General features: G+C 42.2%; 1 protein-coding gene across 1 annotated transcript; it reads right to left on the bottom strand.

Moving 5' to 3' along the window:
- Positions 1 to 23,329, bottom strand: LOC311103253 (NACHT, LRR and PYD domains-containing protein 3-like). The gene is made up of 13 exons (XM_084144790.1): positions 23,233 to 23,329; positions 21,768 to 21,884; positions 21,148 to 21,278; positions 17,037 to 17,107; positions 14,859 to 16,647; positions 14,427 to 14,600; positions 12,997 to 13,170; positions 11,138 to 11,311; positions 3,878 to 4,051; positions 2,908 to 3,081; positions 1,315 to 1,488; positions 1,100 to 1,146; positions 1 to 625 (listed from the first exon to the last, which is right to left on the bottom strand). The coding sequence occupies exons 3-13, from the start codon at positions 21,213 to 21,215 to the stop codon at positions 72 to 74; spliced, it is 3,573 nt and encodes a 1,190-aa protein (XP_084000916.1). The 5' UTR covers positions 21,216 to 21,278; positions 21,768 to 21,884; positions 23,233 to 23,329; the 3' UTR covers positions 1 to 71.
- Positions 23,330 to 23,899: the final 570 nt, after the last annotated feature.

The following is a 23,899-nucleotide window of genomic DNA, read 5'->3' on the forward strand; positions in this document are numbered from 1 at the left end:
TCTGTGTGTTACTCCATGTATTTAAATATCATATTCTGATCAAACATAAAACACATGATTAGAGTGAAACATCATGTTGTGTTTGACACAGGGACCACCTGACACAGGGACACTGAGGAGTCATCATACCAAAACCTAAACCCTGGATAGAGGGGCTCAGTGAATGTGGTGTGGAATGTGTACAGGTGGGTCAGTGTGTCAGAGGAGACTCTGTAGAAGGACAGAGTGCCGGCTGGCCAGTCCAGATACACTCCTACTCTGTGGGAGCTGGAGGAGGAGACGTCTATGGTAGTGACATTTTTATTGTGCCTGGCATAGTAACTTTTGTCAGAGCAGAACAGACTCCAGGACTTGTCATTGTATCCAAGCCCACAGTCCTTACCCTTTCCTCTCCTCCTGATTCCATTATATGTCACTCCTACAACAGCCTCTCCATTCCACTCTACCTCCCAGTAACAGCGCCCAGTCAGACCCTCTCTACACAGCACCTGCTCCCAGACTTTAAATCTCTCTGGTTGATCAGGATATGGCTGCTCCTCTGTCCTACGTGTCACCTTTCTCTTCTCCTGAGACAGAGAGAGGTGTCTGTTTGCTGTGTTTGGGTCCAGTGTGAGATCACAGGCATCTGATGGAGGAAACCAGACACAATATTAGAAATCATCATCATTCACATTAGAATGTTAACTCACTTTTCACTAATTCATTTAATGAAGATGTTTCTAGGTATCTAAAGGAGAAGTTAAGGTAACTTGAAACTTGTTGAATTATCATATGTGATACTGTATGGTAATATAAAACACACTTATTCCCATTAATTACACACACACACACACACACACACACACACACACTCACACCTGTATGCATGAACACACACACTCACATTTCTTATGTAACACGAACATGCCACACACATACACAGACACACACATTGTCAAAGCAACTCGTTCTAAACTTTGATGTCCCTGATTTCTCCTTCTGTAAAACTACAGCTTATATTTAATATGACCAAGTAAGTAATGATAGTGGTCTTTGACTTTGACTTCACTTGAATTAAGACTTATTCTCAGTCATATTCTTCACAGCAGTCAACACTCACATTTTCTAAGTCCAGGTTTCATTGTGTACTCTCCACCATGTTCCACACTGTAGCGGTAAGCAGAAGAACAGACAGTCATTGAGTGATACACGTGAACTCACACACGCACACACACACATATAACTTTGTCTAAGGGGTGATAAGAATGTTTGTCAAAACTAGCCTGATAACTCAAACATGTCTGATATGAACATTGACGTAAACCCTCTACATACTTGAGTTTCTCCAGTCTGCAGTGTGGATCATCCAGTCCAGCAGAGAGCAGTCTGACTCCTGAGTCTCTTGGGTGATTGTAGCTCAGGTCCAGCTCTCTCAGGTGTGATGGGTTTGACCTCAGAGCTGAGACCAGAGAAGCACAGCCTTCCTCTTTGACTAGACACCATGACAGCCTGCAAAGAGTAAAATCATATTCAAATCACACTGCTATTCTTTGGTGGTGAAAATAGTGGCAATATTTTTTAAACACATTTTCAGTTATATCAGTGTCCTGAAACCTGCCATATCTATTCATAAATGTATGTATCATTATTAAAAATGACAAATTATCAAAGTACTGCTTGTAGAGAGAAAAATATATAGTACAAATATTTGAGTAGACTGACCAGACCAGTTCAAAAAGCAGTATCAGTCAAAAGACAGACAGTGGGGTATCAGATTTCGATTGTATTGAGTATACAGTCCACACCATATCTATTTTGACAGTGAAGCTAACATTTTAAATGTGGCTCTATATTCCAGCATTTTGGATTTGAGATCATATGAGGTGACAGAATATAATGTCACCTTTTATTTTAGGGTATTTTCATACATATCTGTTTCACCGTTTAAAACAATTAAAGCACTTCATGTATGTAGTCTGTATTCTGACCAATTCACTTATTATGCATTAAAATAGTCAACTTTTAGTATTTGGTCCCATGTTGCTCATAATGATTACATCAACCTTGTTTTGGTTGTGTTTTGGGTTATGTTTTGCCCAATAGTAACTGAATGGTGGATGATGACTGGATTCATCTTCTGTCTAAGTGAGCAGATAACATGTTTCTAAAAAACATTAAATGAATCCTAATGATGCAACGATTAATAAAAAATCATGAATGAATCATGAATAATAATGAGTGAGAAAGTTAGAGGCTACAACAAAACATGCTAACCTCTCACCATTACCAATAACAGAGGGGGTATGATCCTTGTGCCTCTGTAACGTTCTCATTCATCATCATTCACGATTCATTCATGATTATTCATAATCATGGTAGCATCCAAATGAATGTAGAAGTGTTCAGAAACATCTTCTATTCTTACTTACAATACAAGTAAAGCGACTCCAAAATGAAGCAGGACATTATTCACCATTCAGTTACTATTGGGAAAAACTTCATCTAAAACACAACCAAAACAAACTGCAAATGCAAACAACAAGTTTGTAGATTCACAAGCTTGATGTAATCACTATAGGCAAGGAATATGGGACCAAATACTAAACTTTTGACTACTTTAATACACTATAAGTGAATTTGTCCTAATAAGTATGAGCTCTTCAAATGGGAGAACTAGATATATGAAGTACTTTCATTTCTAAACGGTAAAACAGATATGTATGAAAATACCCTCAAATAATAGGTGACATTATGTACTGTAGCCTAATATGAAACAATCTCCAATCAAAAATGCTGGAGCATAGCGCCAAATTTAAAACTGTAAGCTTCATTGTCCAAACACATATGGTGTGGACTATGTGTGCCTGGTAAACACATGTGGATCTGGTGAACAGTTATCACTTGTTGACCAACTACAGGAATACTGACCTCAGAGTCTCCAGTTTACAGTGAGGATTCCCCAGTCCATCAGAGAGCAGCTTCACTCCTGAATCCTTCAGGTCATTGTTACTCAGATCCAGCTCTCTCAGGTGTGAGGGGTTTGACCTCAGAGCTGAGACCAGACAAGCACAGCCTTCCTCTGTGACTAGACAGCCTGACAGCCTGCAAAAAGTAAGATCATTTTAAAACCACACTGCTATTCTTTGGTGGTGAAAATAGTGGCACATTTTCAGATATATCAGTGTGCTGAAACCTGCCATATATATATTCATAAATGGATTTATCATGATTAAAAATGACAAATTATCAAAGTATTGCTTGTAGAGAGAAAAATATATAGTACAAATATTTGAGTAGACTGACCAGACCAGTTTAAAAAGCAGTATCAGTCAAAAGACAGACAGTGAGGTATCAGATTTAGATTATATTGAGTATACAGTCCACACCATAACTATTTTGACAGTGAAGCCAACATTTTAAATGTGGCTCTATAATCCAATATTTTCAACTTGAGATCAAATGTTTCATATGAGGTGAAATTGATGCATTTGCAGTTTGTTTTGGTTGTGTTTTGGGTTATGTTTTGCACAATACTAACTGAACGGTGGATGATGACTGGAGTCATTTTCTTTCTAAGTGAGTAGATAACATGTTTCTAAACACAACTAAATTAATCCTGATGGTGCCATGATTGAGAAAGATCAAGAATGAATCATGAATAATAATGAGTGAGAAAGTTACAGAGGCTACAACAAAACATGCTAACCTCTCACCATTACCCTCAAATAAAAGGTGACATTCTGAACTGTCGCCTAATATGAAACAATCTCAAATCTCTCAAATCTCAAAACTGTAAGCTTCACTGTTCAAACACATGCTGTGGACTATGTGTGCCTGGTAAACACATGTGGATCTGGTGAACAGTTATCACTTGTTGACCAACTACAAGAATACTGACCTCAGAGTCTCCAGTTTACAGTGGGGATTCCCCAGTCCAGCAGAGAGCAGCTTCACTCCTGAATCCTTCAGGTCATTGTTACTCAGATCCAGCTCTCTCAGGTGTGAGGGGTTTGACCTCAGAGCTGAGACCAGAGAAGCACAGCCTTCCCCTGTGACTAGACAGCCTGACAGCCTGCAAAGAGTAAAATAATTTCAAATTACACTGGCAGTATATTTTTTCAGCATTTTCAGATATATCAGTGTGCTGAAACCTGCCATATATATTCATAAATGGACTTATCATTATTAAAAAGGACAAATTATAAAAGTATTGCTTGTAGAGAGAAAAATGTAAAGCACAAATATTTGAGTAGACTGACCAGACCAGTTTAACCTCTTAAGTATCGGACCCTTTTTTTTCTCCAATTTTGGCCTAAAATGACATACCCAAATCTAACTGCCTGTAGCTCAGGACCTGAAGCAAGGATATGCATATTCTTTATACCATTTGAAAGGAAACACTTTGAATTTTGTGGAAATGTGAAATTAATGTAGGACAATATAACACATTAGACATGCGTTTTTTAATATTTTTTTTTGTAATCCATCATCTTTGAAATGCAAGAGAAAGGCCACAACATAATATTGCAGTTTAGGCACAATTTAGATTCTGGCCACTAGAGGGCAGCAGTGTGTAACATTTCAGATTTATCCAGTGAAGCATTGCAATACTGGACTACATTTACCTTACATTTTAGTCATTTAGCAGACACTCTTATCCAGAGCGACTTACAGTTAGTGAGTGCATACATTATTTTACTTTTTTCATACTGGCCCCCCGTGGGAATTGAACCCACAACCCTGGCGTTGCAAACGCCATGCTCTACCAACTGAGCTACATCACTGCCGGCCATTCCCTCCCCTACACGGGTCTCCCGGTGGCGGACGGCTACGACAGAGCCTGGATTTGAACCAGGATCTCTAGTGGCACAGCTAGCACAGCTAGCGCTATTTTGTATCAAGTCTGCCCAAATGTGCCGAATTGGTCAATTGATACATTTTCAAGTACATAACTATAGAGAACATACATAAATGATAAGGTAATACAAAATGTAAGTTTACACACTCCCAGGAATGTCATACATGATGGATCATTAGCTTATACACTAACTTTCACACATCTGGCGCCGACGAAGATGGCAGCCTCGCGACTAGCTCTTAGGAAACTTTGCAGTATTTTGTTTTTTTATGTATTATTTTTTACATTATTAGCTCAGAAAGTGTTTTGTATCATTACATACAGCCGGGGAAAACTATTGGATATCAGAGCGGCAGTAACTCACCAGCATTACAACCAGGAATACGACTTTCCCAAAGCAGATCCTTTGTTTGCTCTCCCCAGGGCAACATAACTAATTCCAGCGGCTGACCCAAAACATCGCCGGAGGAGGAGAGGCACTCGGAGCGGCCTGCTGGTTCGACTTAGGAGGCGGGTACACCACCCACCGCTTCCAAGTATACTACTTGCTAATGTTCAGTCTTTGGTTAACAAGATCGACGAACTCCGGGCAAGGATTTCTTTCCAGAGAGACATCAAGGCCTGTAACATACTTTGTTTAACGGAAACATGGCTCTCTTGGGATATTCTGTCAAAATGGGTGCAGCCAGAGGAGTTCTCAATTCATCGCGCATACAGGAATAAATATCTCTCCGGGAAGCAGAAGGGCAGAGGTGTGTGTTTCATGATTAATGACTCATGGTGTAATTGTAGTAACATACAGGAACTTGAGTCCTTTTGTTCACCCGACCTAGAATATCTCACAATCAAGTGCCGACCGTATTATCTCCCAAGAGAATTTTATTCGGTTAAAGTCACAGCCGTGTATATCCCCCCTCAAGCCGATACCACGACGGCCCTCAAAGAACTTCACTGGACTTTATGCAAACTGGAAACCACATATCCGGAGGCTGCATTTATTGTAGCCGGGGATTTTAACAAAGCAAATTTGAGGACTAGGCTGCCGAAGTTCTATCAAAATATTGACTGTTGTACTCGCGCTGCCAAAATCCTTGACCATTGCTATTCGAACTTCCGGGATGGTTATAAGGCCCTCCCACGCCCTCCATCCGGCAAATCTGACCACCACTTTGCTCCTACCTTCCTATAGGCAGAAACTCAAACAGGAAATACCCGTGCTAAGGACTATTCAACGCTTGTCTGACCAATCGGAATCCACGCTTCAAGATTGTTTTGATCACGCGGACTGGGATATGTTCCGGGTAGCTTCCGAAAATAATTTAGACGAATAAACTGAACCGGTGACTGAGTTTATCAGGAAGTGTATAGGTGATGTTGTGCCCACTGTGACTATTCAAACCTACCCTAACCAGAAACCGTGGATAGATGGCAGCATTCGCGCCAATCTGAAAGCGCGAACCACCACATTCAACCATGGCAAGGTGACTGGGAATATGGCAGAATACAAACAGTGTAGCTACTCACTCCGCAAGGCAATTCAACTGGCAAAACATCAGTATAGAGACAAAGTGGAGTCGCAATTCAACGGCTCAGACACGAGACGTATGTGGCAGGGTCTACAGACAATCACGGACTACAAAAGGAAAACCAGCCACATCGCCGACACCGACGTCTCGGTCCAGACAAGCTAAACACCTTCTTCGCCCGCTTTGAGGATAACACAGTGCCACTGACGAGGCCCACTACCAAGGACTGTGGCCTCTCCTTCTCCGTGGCCGAAGTGATTAAGACATTTAAGCATGTTAACCCCCGCAAGGCTGCCGGCCCAGACGTCATCCCTAGCCGTGTCCTCAGAGCATGCGCAGACCAGCTGGCTGGTGTGTTTATGGACATATTCAATCTCTCCCTTTCCCAGTCTGCTGTTCCCACATGCTTCAAGATGGCCACCATTGTTCCTTTACCCAAGAAAGCAAAGGTAACTGAACTAAATGACTATCGCCCTGTAGCACTCACCTCTGTCATCATGAAGTGCTTTGAGAGACTAGTCAAGGATCATATCACCTTACCTGTCACCCTAGACCCACTTCAATTTGCTTACCGCCCCAATAGATCCACAGACGATGCAATCGCCATCACACTGCACACTGCCCTATCCCATCTGGACAAGAGGATTACCTTCAGTGGGGAAAAAAGTATTTAGTCAGCCACCAATTGTGCAAGTTCTCCCACTTAAAAAGATGAGAGAGGCCTGTAATTTTCATCATAGGTACACGTCAACTATGACAGACAAAAGGAGGGGAAAAAATCCAGAAAATCACATTGTAGGATTTTTAATGAATTTATTTGCAAATTATGGTGGAAAATAAGTATTTGGTCAATAACAAAAGTTTCTCAATACTTTGTTATATACCCTTTAATGGCAATGACACAGGTCAAACGTTTTCTGTAAGTCTTCACAAGGTTTTCACACACTGTTGCTGGTATTTTGGCCCATTCCTCCATGCAGATCTCCTCTAGAGCAGTGATGTTTTGGGGCTGTCGCTGGGCAACAGACTTTCAACTCCCTCCAAAGATTTTCTATGGGGTTGAGATCTGGAGACTGGCTAAGCCACTCCAGGACCTTGAAATGCTTCTTACGAAGCCACTCCTTCGTTGCCCGGGCGGTGTGTTTGGGATCATTGTCATGCTGAAAGACCCAGCCACGTTTCATCTTCAATGCCCTTGCTGATGGAAGGAGGTTTTCACTCAATCTCACGATACATGGCCCCATTCATTCTTTCCTTTACATGGATCAGTCGTCCTGGTCCCTTTGCAGAAAAACAGCCCCAAAGCATGATGTTTCCACCCCCATGCTTCACAGTAGGTATGGTGTTCTTTGGATGCAACTCAGCATTCTTTGTCCTCCAAACACGACGAGTTGAGTCTTTACCAAAAAGTTCTATTTTGGTTTCATCTGACCATATGACATTCTCCCAATCCTCTTCTGGATCATCCAAATGCACTCTAGCAAACTTCAGACGGGCCTGGACATGTACTGGCTTAAGCAGGGGGACACGTCTGGCACTGCAGGATTTGAGTCCCTGGCGGCGTAGTGTGTTACTGATGGTAGGCTTTGTTACTTTGGTCCCAGCTCTCTGCAGGTCATTCACTAGGTCCCCCCGTGTGGTTCTGGGATTTTTGCTCACCGTTCTTGTGATCATTTTGACCCCACGGGGTGAGATCTTGCGTGGAGCCCCAGATCGAGGGAGATTATCAGTGGTCTTGTATGTCTTCCATTTCCTAATAATTGCTCCCACAGTTGATTTCTTCAAACCAAGCTGCTTACCTATTGCAGATTCAGTCTTCCCAGCCTGGTGCAGGTCTACAATTTTGTTTCTGGTGTCCTTTGACAGCTCTTTGGTCTTGGCCATAGTGGAGTTTGGAGTGTGACTGTTTGGGGTTGTGGACAGGTGTCTTTTATACTGATAACAAGTTCAAACAGGTGCCATTAATACAGGTAACGAGTGGAGGACAGAGGAGCCTCTTAAAGAAGAAGTTACAGGTCTGTGAGAGACAGAAATCTTGCTTGTTTGTAGGTGACCAAATACTTATTTTCCACCATAATTTGCTAATAAATTCATTAAAAATCCTACAATGTGATTTTCTGGAATTTCTTTTCTCAATTTGTCTGTCATAGTTGACGTGTACCTATGATGAAAATTACAGGCCTCTCTCATCTTTTTAAGTGGGAGAACTTGCACAATTGGTGGCTGACTAACTACTTTTTTTCCCCACTGTATGTAAGAATGCTGTTCATTGACTATAGCTCAGCATTCAACAAAATAGTACCCTCCAAGCTCATCATCAAGCTTGAGGCCCTGGGTCTGAACCCCGCCCTGTGCAACTGGGTCCTGGACTTCCTGACGGGCTGCCCCCAGTTGGTGAAGGTAGGAAACAACATCTCCACTTCGCTGATCCTCAACACTGGGGCCCCACAAGGGTGCGTGCTCAGCTCCCTCCTGTACTCCCTGTTCACCCATGACTACGTGGCCAAGCATGCCTCCAACTCAATCATCAAGTTTGCAGATGACACAACAGTAGTAGGCTTGATTACCAACAATGACGAGACCGCCTACAGGGAGGAGGTGAGGGCTCTGGGAGTGTGTTGCCAGGAAAATAACCTCTCACTCAACGTCAACAAAACAAAGGAGATGATCGTGGACTTCAGGAAACAGCAGAGGGTGCACCCCCCTATCCACATCGACGGGACCGCAGTGGAGAAGGTGGAAAGCTTCAAGTTCCTTTTCATACACATCACCGACAAACTGAAATGGTCCACCCACGCAGACAGTGTGGTGAAGAAGGCGCAACAGAGCCTCTTCAACCTCAGGAGGCTGAAGAAATTGACCTAAAACCCTCACAAGCTTTTACAGATGCACAATTGAGAGCATCCTGTCGGGCTGTATCATCACCTGGTACGGCAACTGCACCGCCCACAACCGCAGGGCTCTCCAGAGGGTGGTGTGGTCTGCCGAACGCATTATCGGGGGCAAACCACCCGCCCTCCAAGACACATACAGCACCCAATGTCACAGGAAGGCCAAAAAGATCATCAAGGACATCAACCACCCAAACCACTGCCTGTTCACCCCGCTATCATCCAGAAGGCAAAGTCAGTACAGGTGCATCAAAGCTGGGACCGAGAGAATGAAAAACAGCTTCTATCTCAAGGACATCAGACTGTTAAATAGCCATCACTAGCACAGAGAGGCTGCTGCCCACATACAGACACATTAGAGGCTGCTGCTGCCTATTGAAATCACTGGCCACTTTAAGAAATGGAACACTAGTCACTTTAATAATGTTTACATATCTTGCACTACTCATCTCATATGTATATACTGCATCTTATTCTATAATATTCTACTGTATTTTAGTCCATGCCGCTCTGTCATTGCTTGTCCCTATATGTATATTTTCTTAAATTCCATTCCTTACTAGTTTTGTGTGTATTAGGTATATGTTGTGAAATTGTTAGATTTTACTTGTTAGATATTACTGCACTGTCGGAGCTAGAAGCACAAGCATTTCAACACACCCGCTATAACATCTGCTAAACACGTGTATGTGACAAATACAATTTGATTTGATTTGATTTGATCTAGATGGCCGGTCGGGGTGGGTGTGGAGCCAGAGACAGCAGGGGTTCAAACTGTAGAACCCAGTTCCTACATTTGAATATAAAATGGATTTTATCAAACAAGACTATGCTACATTTTATCTCTGGGACCCTTAGGATGACAAATCAGAGCAAGATTACTGAATGTAAGTACATTATTTACCTTCAGAAGTGAATGTATCAAACCACTTTCCGTGATACATTTTTTGTTGTTGTGCACTCTCCTCAAACAATAGCATGGTATTTTTTCACTGTAATAGCTACTGTAAATTGGACAGTGCAGTTAGATTAACAAGAATTTAAGCTTTCTGCCCATATAAGATATGTCTATGTCCTGGAAAGTTTGCTGTTACTTACAACAGTCATGATAATCACTTTAGTGCACGTTATCTCAACCGTCCCGTATACGGGACACTGATCCCGTAGAGGTTAAAAAGCAGTATCAGTCAAAAAACAGACAGTGAGGTATTTGATTTAGATTGTAATGAGTCTACAGTTCACAATATATATTTTGACAGTGAAGCCAACATGTTAAATTTGGCTCTATACTCCAGCATTTTAGATTTGAGATCAAATGTTTCATATGAGTGGACATTGATGCATTTGCAGTTTGTTTGGTTGTGTTTTAGGTTATGTTTTGCCCAATAATAACTGAATGGTGGATGATGACTGGAGTAATTTCCCTTCTAAATGAGTAGATATCATGTTTCTAAACACTACTGAATATATCCTGATGATGCCATGATTAAGAAAATCATGAATGAATGATGAATAATAATGAGTGAGAAGGTTACAGAGGCTACAACAAAACATGTTACTATTACCAATAACAGGAGAGGTTGGCATTTTAGGGGTATGATCTTTATTTCTTTTTAACTTTTTCAATCATCATTATTCAGAATTCACAATTTATTTATAAATGGTGAAACAGATATGTATGAATACCCTCAAATAAAAGGTGAGATTCTGTACTGTCGCCTAATATGAAACATTCTATATTAAATCCAAAATGCTGGAGCATAGCGCCAAATTTAAAACTGTTAACTGTCCAAACACACATGGTGTGGACTATGTGTGCCTGGTAAACACATGTGGATCTGGTGAACAGTTATCACTTGTTGACCAACTACAGGAATACTGACCTCAGAGTCTCCAGTTTACAGTGGGGATCCCCCAGTCCAGCAGGGAGAAGCTTCACTCCTGAATCCTTCAGGTCATTGTTACTCAGATCCACCTCTCTCAGGTGTGAGGGGTTTGAACTGAAAACTGAGGCTAACACTTCACAGGATGTGTCTGTGAGTTTACAGCCAGTAAGTCTGCCAACACAGAAGAAATACAATGACAGACAGGTTGTATTAAAATGTTACGCTTAGCTTTCCCTGTTTACACTGTTCCCGTGCACAAATAAAGTGTGGGGTTGGACCTCAGAGCTGAGACCAGAGAAGCACAGTCTTCCTCTGTGACTAGACAGCCTGACAGCCTACAAAGAGTAAAATCATTTCAAATTACACTGTTATTCGTTGGTGGTGAAAATACAGTTCCAGTATATTTTTTCCACATTGTCAGATACAGTTGAAGTCGGAAGTTTACACACACTTAGGTTGGAGTCATTAAAACTTGTTTTTCAACCACTCCACACATTTCTTGTTAACAAACTATAGTTTTGGCAAGTCGGTTAGGACATCTACTTTGTGCATGACACAAGTAATTCTTCCAACAATTGTTTACAGACAGATTATTTCACTTATAATTCACTGTATCACAATTCCAGTGGGTCAGAAGTTTACATACACTAAGTTGACTGTGCCTTTAAACAGCTTGGAAAATTCCAGAAAATTATGTCATGGCTTTAGAAGATTCTGATAGGCTAATTTACATTTTTGAGTCAATTGGAGGTGTACCTGTGGATGTATTTCAAGGCCTACCTTCAAATTCAGTGCCTCTTTGCTTGACATCATGGGAAAATCAAAAGAAATCAGCCAAGACCTCAGAAAAAAATGGTAGACCTCCACAAGTCTGGTTAATCTTTGGGAGCAATTTCCAAATGCCTGAAGGTACCATGTTCATCTGTACAAACAATAGTACGCAAGTATAAACACCATGGGACCACGCAGCCGTCATACCGCTCAGGAAGGAGACACGTTCTGTCTCCTCGAGATGAACATACTTTGGTGCGAAAAGTGCAAATCAATCCCAGAACAACCGCAAAGGACCTTGTGAAGATGCTGGAGGAAACAGGTACAAAAGGATCTATATCCACAGTAAAGCGAGTCCTATATCGACATAACCTGAAAGGCCGCTCAGCAAGGAAGAAGCCACTGCTCCAAAACCGCCATAAAAAAAACAGACTACGGTTTGCAACTGCACATGGGGACAAAGATCGTACTTTTTGGAGAAATGTCCTCTGGTCTGATGAAACAGAAATATAACTGTTTGGCCATAATGACCATCGTTATGTTTTGAGGAAAAAGGGGGATGCTTGCAAGCCAAAGAACACCATCCCAACCGTGAAGCACATGGGTGGCAGCATCATGCTGTGGGGGTGCTTTGCTGCAGGAGGGTCTGGTGCACTTCACAAAATAGATGGCATCATGAGGAAGGAAAATTATGTGGATATATTGAAGCAACATCTCAAGACATCAGTCAGGAAGTTAAAGCTTGGTCGCAAATGGGTCTTCCAAATGGACAATGACCCCAAGCATACTTCCAAAGTTGTGGCAAAATGGCTTAAGGACAACAAAGTCAAGGTATTGGAGTGGCCATCACAAAGCCCTGACCTCAATCATACAGAAAATGTGTGGGCAGAACTGAAAAAGCGTGTGCGAGCAAGGAGGCCTACAAACCTGACTCAGTTACATCCAAAATGCTGGAGCATAGCGCCAAATTTAAAACTGTAAGCTTCACTGTCCAAACACATATGGTTTGGACTATGTGTGCCTGGTAAACACATGTGGATCTAGTGAACAGTTCTCACTTGTTGACCAACTACAGGAATACTGACCTCAGAGTCTCCAGTTTACAGTGGGGATTCCCCAGTACAGCAGAGAGCAGCTTCACTCCTGAATCCTTCAGGTCATTGTTACTCAGGTCCAGCTCTCTCAGGTGTGAGGGGTTTGAACTGAGAGCTGAGGCGAACACTTCACAGGATGTGTCTGTGAGTTCACAGCCAGTTAGTCTGCCAACACAGAAGAAATACAATGACAGACAGATTGTATTAAAATGTTACGCTTTCCCTGTTTACACTGTTACCGTGCACAAATAAAGTGTGGGGTTTGACCTCAGAGCTGAGACCAGAGAATGTCTTCTGTATGTTTGGATCAGCTGGTAGAGCACAGCGCTTGTAATGCCAAGGTAGTGGGTTCAATCCCCGGGACCACCCATTCACACAAAAAAAAAAGAATGTATGCACGCATGACTGTAAGTCGCTTTGGATAAAAGCGTCTGCTAAATGGCAAATTATATTATAAGCACAGCCTTCCTCTGTGACTAGACACCATGACAGGCTGCAAATGGTAAAATCATTTCAAATTACACTGCTATTCTTTGGTGGTAAAAATACAATGGCAATATTTTCAGATATACCAATGACATGAAACCCACTGTATCTATTCATAAATTGATGTATCATTATTAAAAATGACAAATTATCGAAGTACTGCTTGTAGAGACAAAAATATATAGTACAAATATTTGAGTAGACTGACCAGACCAGTTTAAAAACCAGTATCAGTCAAAAGACAGACAGTGGGGTATCCGATTTAGATTGTATTGAGTATACAGTCCACACCATATCTATTTTGGCTGTGAAGCCAACATTTTAAATGTGGCTCTATAATCCAGCATTTTAGATTTGAGATCAAATGTTTTATATGATGTGACATTGATGCATTTGCAGTATATTTTGGTTGTGTTTTGGGTTATGTTTTGCCCAATAATAACTGAATGGTGGATGATGACTGGAATAATTGTATTTCTAAGTGAGTAGATAACATGTTTCTAAACACAACTAAATTAATAAATATGCCAAGATTAAGAAAATCATGAATGAATGATGAATAATAATGAGTGAGAAAGTTACAGAGGCTACACCAAAACATGTTACCATTACCAATAACAGGAGAGGTTGGCATTTTGGGGGTATGATCTTTATTTCTTTTTAACTTTTTCAATCATCATTATTCACAATTCAGAATGTATTTATAAATGGTGAAACAGATATGTATGAATACCCTCAAATAAAAGGTGAGATTCTGTACTGTCGCCTAATATGAAACATTCTATATTAAATCCAAAATGCTGGAGCATAGCGCCAAATTTAAAACTGTTAGCTTCACTGTCCAAACACATATGGTGTGGACTATGTGTGCCTGGTAAACACATGTGGATCTGGTGAACAGTTATCACTTGTTGACCAACTACAGAAATACTGACCTCAGAGTCTCCAGTTTACAGTGGGGATTCCCCAGTCCAGCAGAGAGCAGCTTCACTCCTGAATCCTTCAGGTTATTGTTACTCAGATCCAGCTCTCTCAGATGTGAGGGGTTTGACTTCAGAGCTGAGACTAGAGAAGCACAGCCTTTCTCTGTGACTCCACAGTCTGACAGCCTGACAGAGAGATCATCATGATGTCACAAACACACTGTTAATTTAACACCAGTAGTGTAGAAGGACAATGGCAGATGCATTTGGTTTATTCTCCTAAACAACATATAGACTCATCTTCCGTCTCCTATAATTGTATGGTCATATTGTAATTCTAATCACATGCATTGATTCAATATGTTTTTCAATAATATATATTTTTCTCCAAACTGAATATTTCTTCCTGATGATTAGTACTTCAATTTCATTGTATGTACTCACAGAGCAGCTCTAGAGGATTTGACCACTGGCAGCAGCCTCAGAAGACCTTCCTCTGATCTGGAGTATTTCTTCAGGTCAAACACATCCAGCTCATTTTCTGAAGTCAGCAACACAAAGACCAGAGCTGACCACTGTGCAGGTGACAGTTTGGCTTCTGAGAGACTTCCTGAGCTCAGGTAGCTTTGGATCTCCTCCACTAGAGAATGGTCATTCAGTTCATTCAGACAGTGGAACAGATTGATACACCTCTCTGGAGAGGGATTCTCCCTGATTTTCTTCTTGATGTACTTGACTGTTTCTTCATGGCTCTGTGAGCTGCCTGTCTTTGTCAGTAGACCTCGTAAGTGCTTCTGATTGGACTCTAGTGAGAGGCCCAGAAGGAAGCGGAGGAAAAGGTCCAAGTTTCCTGTCTCACTTTGTAAGGCTTTATCCACAGCTCTCTTGTAGAAAGTAACTTCAGGCTTGTCTCTGAACAGCGCATAAACGTTTCTGGACGTTGATTGAGGATTGGCAACTAGATTCTCATTGTTGTTGATGAATGAAAGGAACACATATACAGCAGCCAGAAACTCCTGAATGCTCAGATGCACGAAGCAGTACACCTTGTCCTGGTACAGCCCACATTCCTCTTTAAAGAGCTGTGTGCACAATCCTGAGTACACTGAGGCTTCATTGACATCAATGCCAGCCTCTTTCAGGTCTTCTTCATAGAAAATCAGATTGCCTTTCACAAGCTGTTGAAAAGCCAGTTTTCCCAGTGACAGAATGCTCTCTTTATTCCAGTGTGGACCTGTCTCTTCTTTCCCAAGATACTTTTCATTCTTCTGTTTGGTATGAAACATCACAAGGTGTGAGTACATCTCAGTCAGAGTCTTGGGCATCTCTTCTCTCTTATGTTTCAGCATGTGTTCTAGGACTATTGCAGAAATCAAACAGAAGACTGGAATGTGGCACATGATGTGGAGGCTCCTTGATGTCTTTATATGTGAGATGATTCTGCTGGCCATGTCCTCATCACTGAATCTCTTCCTGAAATACTCTTCCTTCTGTGGGTCATTGAACCCTCGTACCTCTGTCACCTGGTCAACACACACTGAAGGGATCTTATTGGCTGCTGCAGGTCGGGTAGTTATCCAGAAGAGAGCAGAGGGAAGCAGATTTCCCTTGATGAGATTTGTCAGCAGAACATCCACTGAGGTTGACTTTGTGACGTCACAACATATCTTGTTCTTCTGGAAGTCTAGGGGCAGTCGGCACTCATCCAGACCATCAAAGATGAACAGAACTTTGTACTTGTCGTAGTTGGAGATTCTTGATTCTTTGGTTTCCATTGAGAAGTGATTGAGAAGTTCAATCAAAGTGTGTTTTTCCCCTTTCATCAAATTCAGCTCCCGAAAAGGGAATGAAAATACAAATTGGACATCCTGATTTGCTTTTCCTTCAGCCCAGTCCAGAATGAACTTCTGCACAGAGACTGTTTTTCCAATGCCAGCGACTCCCTTTGTCAGCACAGTTCTGATAAGTTTGTCTTGTCCAGTTAAGGGTTTGAAGATGTCGTTACATTTGATTGCAGTCTCTGGTCTTGCTTGTTTCCTGGTTGTTGTCTCAATCTGTCTCAGCTCATGTTCATTATTGACCTCTCCTGTTCCACCCTCTGTGATGTAGAGCTCCGTGTAGATGTTATTGAGAAGTGTTGGGTTTCCTTGTTTAGCGATCCCCTCAAATACACATTGAAAATTCTTCTTTAGATTAGATTTGAGTTTACGTTGGCAAATCACAGCAAGCTCATCTGAATGAAGGATATTGAGGATATTCATATTAGGTCTGTTTTAATGCCTGCAGTATTGTAGGACAGTGTTATAAGGTTTTACATTATAATAATTTATTCTCTTAACTGACTGTATAAATGTATAAATTGTTCGATAATGCATTGGTGTGACTGATTATATTATTATTGGTATTATTGATGGTATTATTAATGTTTTGTCTCTCTCTCTCTCTCTCTCTCTCTCTCTCTCTCACTAACACAACCCTGCTGCTACTTGACGAGGTCACTAGGTGTTGTGTTAAGGCTGCTACCATATCATTGAGTTACACAGCTACTTTAGCTGTACTTTAGCTACAGCTATTAAATGTTTGTTATAAAACAGCATTCAATATGATGCAGACAGCTCTTACTTTTCTCCAGTGTGTCAGCAAGCTCCTTCTGGTTCATTTTCCTCAGGACGTCCATGTTCATAACAGGATCACTGAACATGGAGAGTACACACACACACACACACACACACACACACACACACACACACACACACAGACAGACAGACAGACACACACAGAGACAGACAGACAGACAGACAGACACACACACACACACAGACACACACACAGACAGACAGACAGACAGACAGACACACACACACACACACACACACACAGACAGACAGACAGACACACACACACAGACACACAAACACACACACACAGACACACGCACACACACACAGACACATGCACACACACACACACACAGACACACACAGACACACACAGACACACACACACACACACACACCCACACGCACACACACACACAAACACGCACAAACACACACACACACACACACACAGACGCACACGCAGGGAATGTTGTGTTTGTTTAATATTGTTTTAGGACTATGAAAATGGAAAAAAGGATTAGCCTATGGATTATGAATATAAATGGGAAAATGGGAGAGGAGAAATGACTAGAGACAGTGTTGTTTACAGTTTTTTACAATCACTTTGGCACTAATTTCAGAACCTTGACGTAATTTTTCAAAACTCTAGACACAAAACTCAAAACGGTCATCACTTGTAACACAGGCTGTCCAATGTTCAAAACATTGCATTGTGCATTCATTTCTTTAAAGAAATCTTGCACTTGCACAATCATTGGTTCAAAAAACAAATGTATTGTGAAATACCAATGAAACGTTAATTTAGATCACCCACACACAAGCAACCTGTGTGTTTCACTGTGTCATTGTTCGTACAATCATTAGATATTGTAGTACAAAATAGGTGATACATGTTTCATTATGGTACTACATGTAAATACATCCCTGTAAAAGTACTGCTGTAGTAGAGAGAATACTACAGACACAGTGGAATCATTGAACAAAATCTGAAATATGTTGATGAAAAACGATACAGTACTGTAAAACATCAAATGCAGTGTTCCTCAACTTGCTTGCTTGTACTGTAAAAAGCAAAACATAGGAGTGATTACTGTACTTCTAAATTTTCATAAACTCTGTCTTGTGGATTTGGCCACAGGTTCTCATCTACATCACAATTGATGTTTTCATTAGCCAATGTCACGATCGTCAAATGAAGCGGACCAATGCGCAGCGTGGAATGGGAACATACTTTATTTAAATATTAACCACACTAACAAAAACAACAAAACGATACGTGAAGTCCTTGGTAACAGCCACAAACCAACACGGAACAAGATCCCACAAAACACAAGTGCCAAACGGCTGCCTAAGTATGGTTCCCAATCAGAGACAACAAGCAACAGCTGATTCACGTTGCCTCTGATTGAGAACCACCCCGGCCAACATAGAAACACATGAACTAGATCTTAAACACAGAACACAAACACATAGAATCTACACACCCTGGCTCAACATAACAGAGTCCCAGAGCCAGGGCGTGACAGTACCCCCCCCCCAAAGGTGCGGACTGCGACCGCGCCAAACATAAACCGAACAGGGGAGGGCCGGGTGGGCATTCCTCCTCGGAGGCGGATCCGGCACCGGGCGTGACCACCACCCTCTAATAACCCCCCCGTAGTGCCCCTGGTCTGGTCTGGCCCCGCTGGCTGGAGCTGGACTGGACATCGGTGGAGCGGATTGCTTAGGCTCCGGTGTGGAGCAGCTGACCGGTACCTGACCAGGCACCGGTGAAATGGGCACGGGCTGTGCCAGACTGACGACGCGCACCACAGGCTTGGTGCGCGGAGCAGGAACGGGCCGGACCGGGCTGACGATGCGCACCACAGGCTTGGTGCGGGGAGCAGGAATGGGCCGGACCGGGCTGACGACGCGCACCCCTGGCTTGGTGCGGGGAGCAGGAACGGGCCGGACCGGGCTGACGATGCGCACCACAGGCTTGGTGCGGGGAGCAGGAACAGGCCGGGCCGGGCTGGCGACGCGCACCACTGGCTTGGTGCGGGGAGCAGGAACAGGCCGGGCCGGGCTGGCGACGCGCACCATTGGCTTGGTGCGAGGGGCAGGAACAGGCCGGACCGGGCTGGCGACGCGCATCACAGGCTTGGTGCGAGGGACAGGAACAGGCCGGACCGCACTGGGAACACAAACCACTGGCCTTATACGGGGATCAGGAACAGGCCGGACCGGACTGGCAACACACTTCAGTACCTCTCGCCGTGCCTCTACACTTTCCCTCCCTCTAATCACCAATGGCTTCCGTAACCCGGTGGCCTTCTCTCCTCGTCCACAAACTCGCCCCTTATCTGCCTCCAGCAGCCCCGTCGTCCATGCCATGTGCCCCCCCCCTAAAAATGTATTGGGGTTGCCTCTCGCCTGTCCGACGACGACACTGTTGGCGCCGTACCTCCTCTCTCGCCAAGGCTTTAACCTTTGCCCATGATCCTCTGCCCTCAAACATGTCCTCCCAGGACCACCATTGGCCCACCTGGGCCATCGCCAACTTCTCCATCTCCTTACCCGGCGTTAGCTCCGAAACACGCTGCTTGGTCCAGTATAGGTGGGATCTTCTGTCACGATCGTCAAATGAAGCGGACCAATGCGCAGCGTGGAATGCGAACATACTTTATTTAAATATTAACCACACTAACAAAAACAACAAAACGATACGTGAAGTCCTTGGTAACAAAACACAAGTGCCAAACGGCTGCCTAAGTATGGTTCCCAATCAGAGACAACAAGCAACAGCTGATTCACGTTGCCTCTGATTGAGAACCACCCCGGCCAACATAGAAACACATGAACTAGATCTTAAACACAGAACACAAACACATAGAATCTACACACCCTGGCTCAACATATAAGAGTCCCAGAGCCAGGGCGTGACAGCCAAACATCTTGGAAAAAACCTTCGGGCATGGCGAATCCAGGCCTGACACTGGTCTGCCGTGATGTCATTGCATGTGTCATCCATGGCCTGGAGAAAAGTGACTTGTTCATGAGGGCGCCTATCATAAACCTTCCATCTCCATGTAGGGAGAAAAATTCCTCAATCGGGTTAAGGAAAGGAGAGTATGGGGGTAAATACAGGGTGGTAAATTGTCCATGGGCCTGAAACCATGCTTGCTCTGATTTCATTGGACACTCTTTGCTGTTGCTGCCGCTGTCTTGGTCCGTGGCCTTGTCCTCTACCACGTTCCCCCACACCTCTCAAACGAGGCCCACGACCACCTCTCAGAAGGGATGCTTGTCCCCTGCCATTCCTTTGACCAACACGTCTTCCTCGTCTTCCTCCCACCACTGCATGACCTCTATTGTGACCTGGATCACCTGCCGGCTCCATGTTACAGTACGTATCGCTATATTGTTGCAAGTGGATCCCAATCAATTCTTTATATACTCGTTCCATAATGTGAACTCAATCATCAGTAACAAGTTGGCAGAATTGGACAAGCAATTACAAGGGCCTTCATCCATACAGTGCAGTACTGTCAATACGGTAAATAGTCTGAAAAGGTGGTACATGGGACCATAGAAACAGTGTCTGATAAAGAATGATGATAGATATAATATTACATCCATAGATAATGTAGTCTAATTGGTTCATGCTCCACGCTAATTGGTGACAATGAATCTCGTTATCTTGAAACTTTCATGATCTAAACATGGAATATTGTTTGTCTGTTTCCATACAACTATGCATTAAGAGTAATGCAACAGTTACTTATCATTTTGAGCAGTTGTATCAATTGATAGTTGGATAATTGTAATGAAATGAATAGACACTCATCTGAAATGTAATGTGTGAATTGCCTTTTGAAATAGTAATACTTTGATGTTAAGTTGTGTCATATTGAACAGGTGATTTTTGTTAAATGAACAAATGATCTTAGTTTTATGTGTATTGTATCCAAGCAATTGAAAAAAGTGTTAGTTTTGAAAAATGTGCATTTTGATCATTGGTTGTGAGTTTTGTGTCTAGAGTTTTGAAAAATGACGTCAAGGTTCTGAAATTAGTGCCAAAGTGATTGTAAAAAACTGTAACTCACTGACCATGACCCATTAGTTCTTCTTACCTCTGTTCACTAGAAAAGTCTCCCTCTTTAAACGCTATAGGATGATGCATCGACTTGTCACTCTTCATGGACACACAGCTGGGTACAGGAGAGGCTGGTCTCTCCTGCTTGATTGAGCTTCAACACAACATCTTAAGGTAGCCAGGTGAGACAACCACATATCACAGTCAAATATACAGGATACGAACATTCCATTCCAACTAAACAATGGATATATAGCGTTGTGCAACAACAACAACAAAAATTTCATACACATCTAAAATCCAGAACAGTTATATTAAGCAATAATTTCTGATGAAAAAACACAAATGTGAAAAAAAAGAGTATATAGCGTTTTAGAGGCAGGGCCCCCCTCCACATACACACACCCACACAGACACAAACACGCACAAACACACACACACACACAGACACACACACACACACACACACACACACACACACAGACACACACGCACACACAGGGAATGTTGTGTTTGTTTAATATTGTTTTAGGACTATGAAAATGGAAAAAAGGATTAGCCTATGGATTATGAATATAAATGGGAAAATGGGAGAGGAGAAATGACTAGAGACAGTGTAGTTTAACTCACTGATCATGACCCATGAGTTCTTCTTACCTCTGTTCACTAGAAAAGTCTCCCTCTTTAAACGCTATAGGATGATGCATCGACTTGTCACTCTTCATGGACACACAGCTGGGTACAGGAGAGGCTGGTCTCTCCTGCTTGATTGAGCTTCAACACAACAGAGACAAACGTTCGATTGCTCATTTACTCTGAGCTCAGATTGGGAAACATAAGAAGAGTTTCATTCCAAAACACTATATATCCATTTTCAGAAATGATTGGTAAATTAGCTTTTATTTGTTAAATAAATTATTAAACCACTACAAGGCTTTATGAAGGCTTCTAAATTGGGTAATTTACACTTAGAAATGTTGCCCTGATGAAAAATGGATCAACCCCTACAAAAAATGTCCCTTAATTATAATCCACATAATAATTGCTGTTGCTGCAGGATTATTTTCCTGCTGTGAGAAACTGGGTCAAATTAAGATGTAATCTGTAAATGCATTCATCTTAAGGTAGCCAGGTGAGACAACCACATATCACAGTCAAATATACAGGATACGAACATTCCATTCCAACTAAACAATGGATATATAGCGTTGTGCAACAACAACAACAAAAATGTCATACACATCTAAAATCCAGAACAGTTATATTAAGCAATAATTTCTGATGAAAAAACACAAATGTGAAAAAAAAGAGTATATAGCGTTTTGGAATATAAATTCTTAAACAATATTGTCATCTCACCTCTTAGCTTTGGTGTCATGTTCCCCAGAGAGACTCATTTTAGAGGCAGGGCCTCCCCCCTCTCTCTCCCCAGAGAGACTCATTTTAGAGGCAGGGCCCCCCCCCCCCCCCCCCCCCCCCCCCCCCTCTCTCTCCCCAGAAAGACCCATTTTAGAGCACTGACCCCTAAACAGAGATGTAGCATGTTGGTTGTGGTTAACACAGTGTTAACTAATTATTGAATGTCTATTGTTGTATTTTATTCATTATCTCTTAGAAATAAAACGTTTACTAACAGCCACATCCAAACAGTCCGGTGATTTAATGCAATGACTTTTTGTAGCCCAAGGCTACTCAAAACTCGCCCACAAGGCCTGAAAACGAGCCCAAAAAAATAGCCCCTGATAGCCCTGATAGGCCTACATCTAATTTCAGATAGCCTACAGCAGCCTAGACAAGATGTAGGCTAGATGTAAACTGAACGATTTAGCAGCTGGTTTAGTTCAAATTGTCAGATTAATTTATTTAACATGAATAGCAAGGCGATTTCAAGGTAAAAAGTGCTTCTGTTGCCCAGTAGCCTGCTGAGGATGGGGGTCGTAATTTCAATCACCTGAATCAAATATTAATAATATGGATATGAACTGAATAGGCCTATGCTAGCCTAATCTGACTGACTGTTACCGTCCGCCTAATGCATTCTAACATCTGATCAGCAATTGCGATAGAATTGTGACCATGGTCACGCTTGATAACTTGTTCAGAAATACTTAGAAATACTTACTTCATTTTTTACTTTTCTCCATATAGTGTTTTCTGCTCTGTCGTCTCAAAATGGATCCTGTACAAAATAACAATTCTACTTTCTGTTTCAGCTCAGCCTTCTCCCCACCCTGATAAAGTGTTTTATTGATATATTCCACTAGATGGCAGTAAACACCTGCTGTAACTAGACTTTACAACAGTGACCATGTTTACATGCACACCGCAATATCCCATTATCATTCCGATACTCAAGTATTCCGTTTTTGAGTTGAACCATATAAACATCATATCCCGTTTACAATAACCCAAAAAAGCTTGTATCCTGGTTATGAGAAACCAGGATAAGATGCCTGGAAAATGCTGATCTTAGACGGGATACTGTGGCATGTAAACATCTTATCCGTTTACTGTTGTTTTTCGAAGTGTACGCAGGCTGTTTCATTTATCTGTTGTGTGATGATGCTTTAATCTGATTGTCAAACAAATCACTTCAAAAAGTAGGCTACCTGTGCAGTTTGATCCACCATAATAATTCCGTAACTTATATATACCCTATGGTCATTTGAATGGGGTTGAACATCCATCCCATCAGATTGTGTAAAGGATTTTATGAGTTCAGAAAAACACTGACTTGGGGAAGCATCTGTCTGACCTCACCCTGCTGAAACACACTCAAGTAAAGACCA

The sequence above is a fragment of the Coregonus lavaretus genome (assembly GCF_964263955.1).
Source record: "Coregonus lavaretus genome assembly, chromosome: 28".
NCBI classification, from domain to species: Eukaryota; Metazoa; Chordata; class Actinopteri; order Salmoniformes; family Salmonidae; genus Coregonus; species Coregonus lavaretus.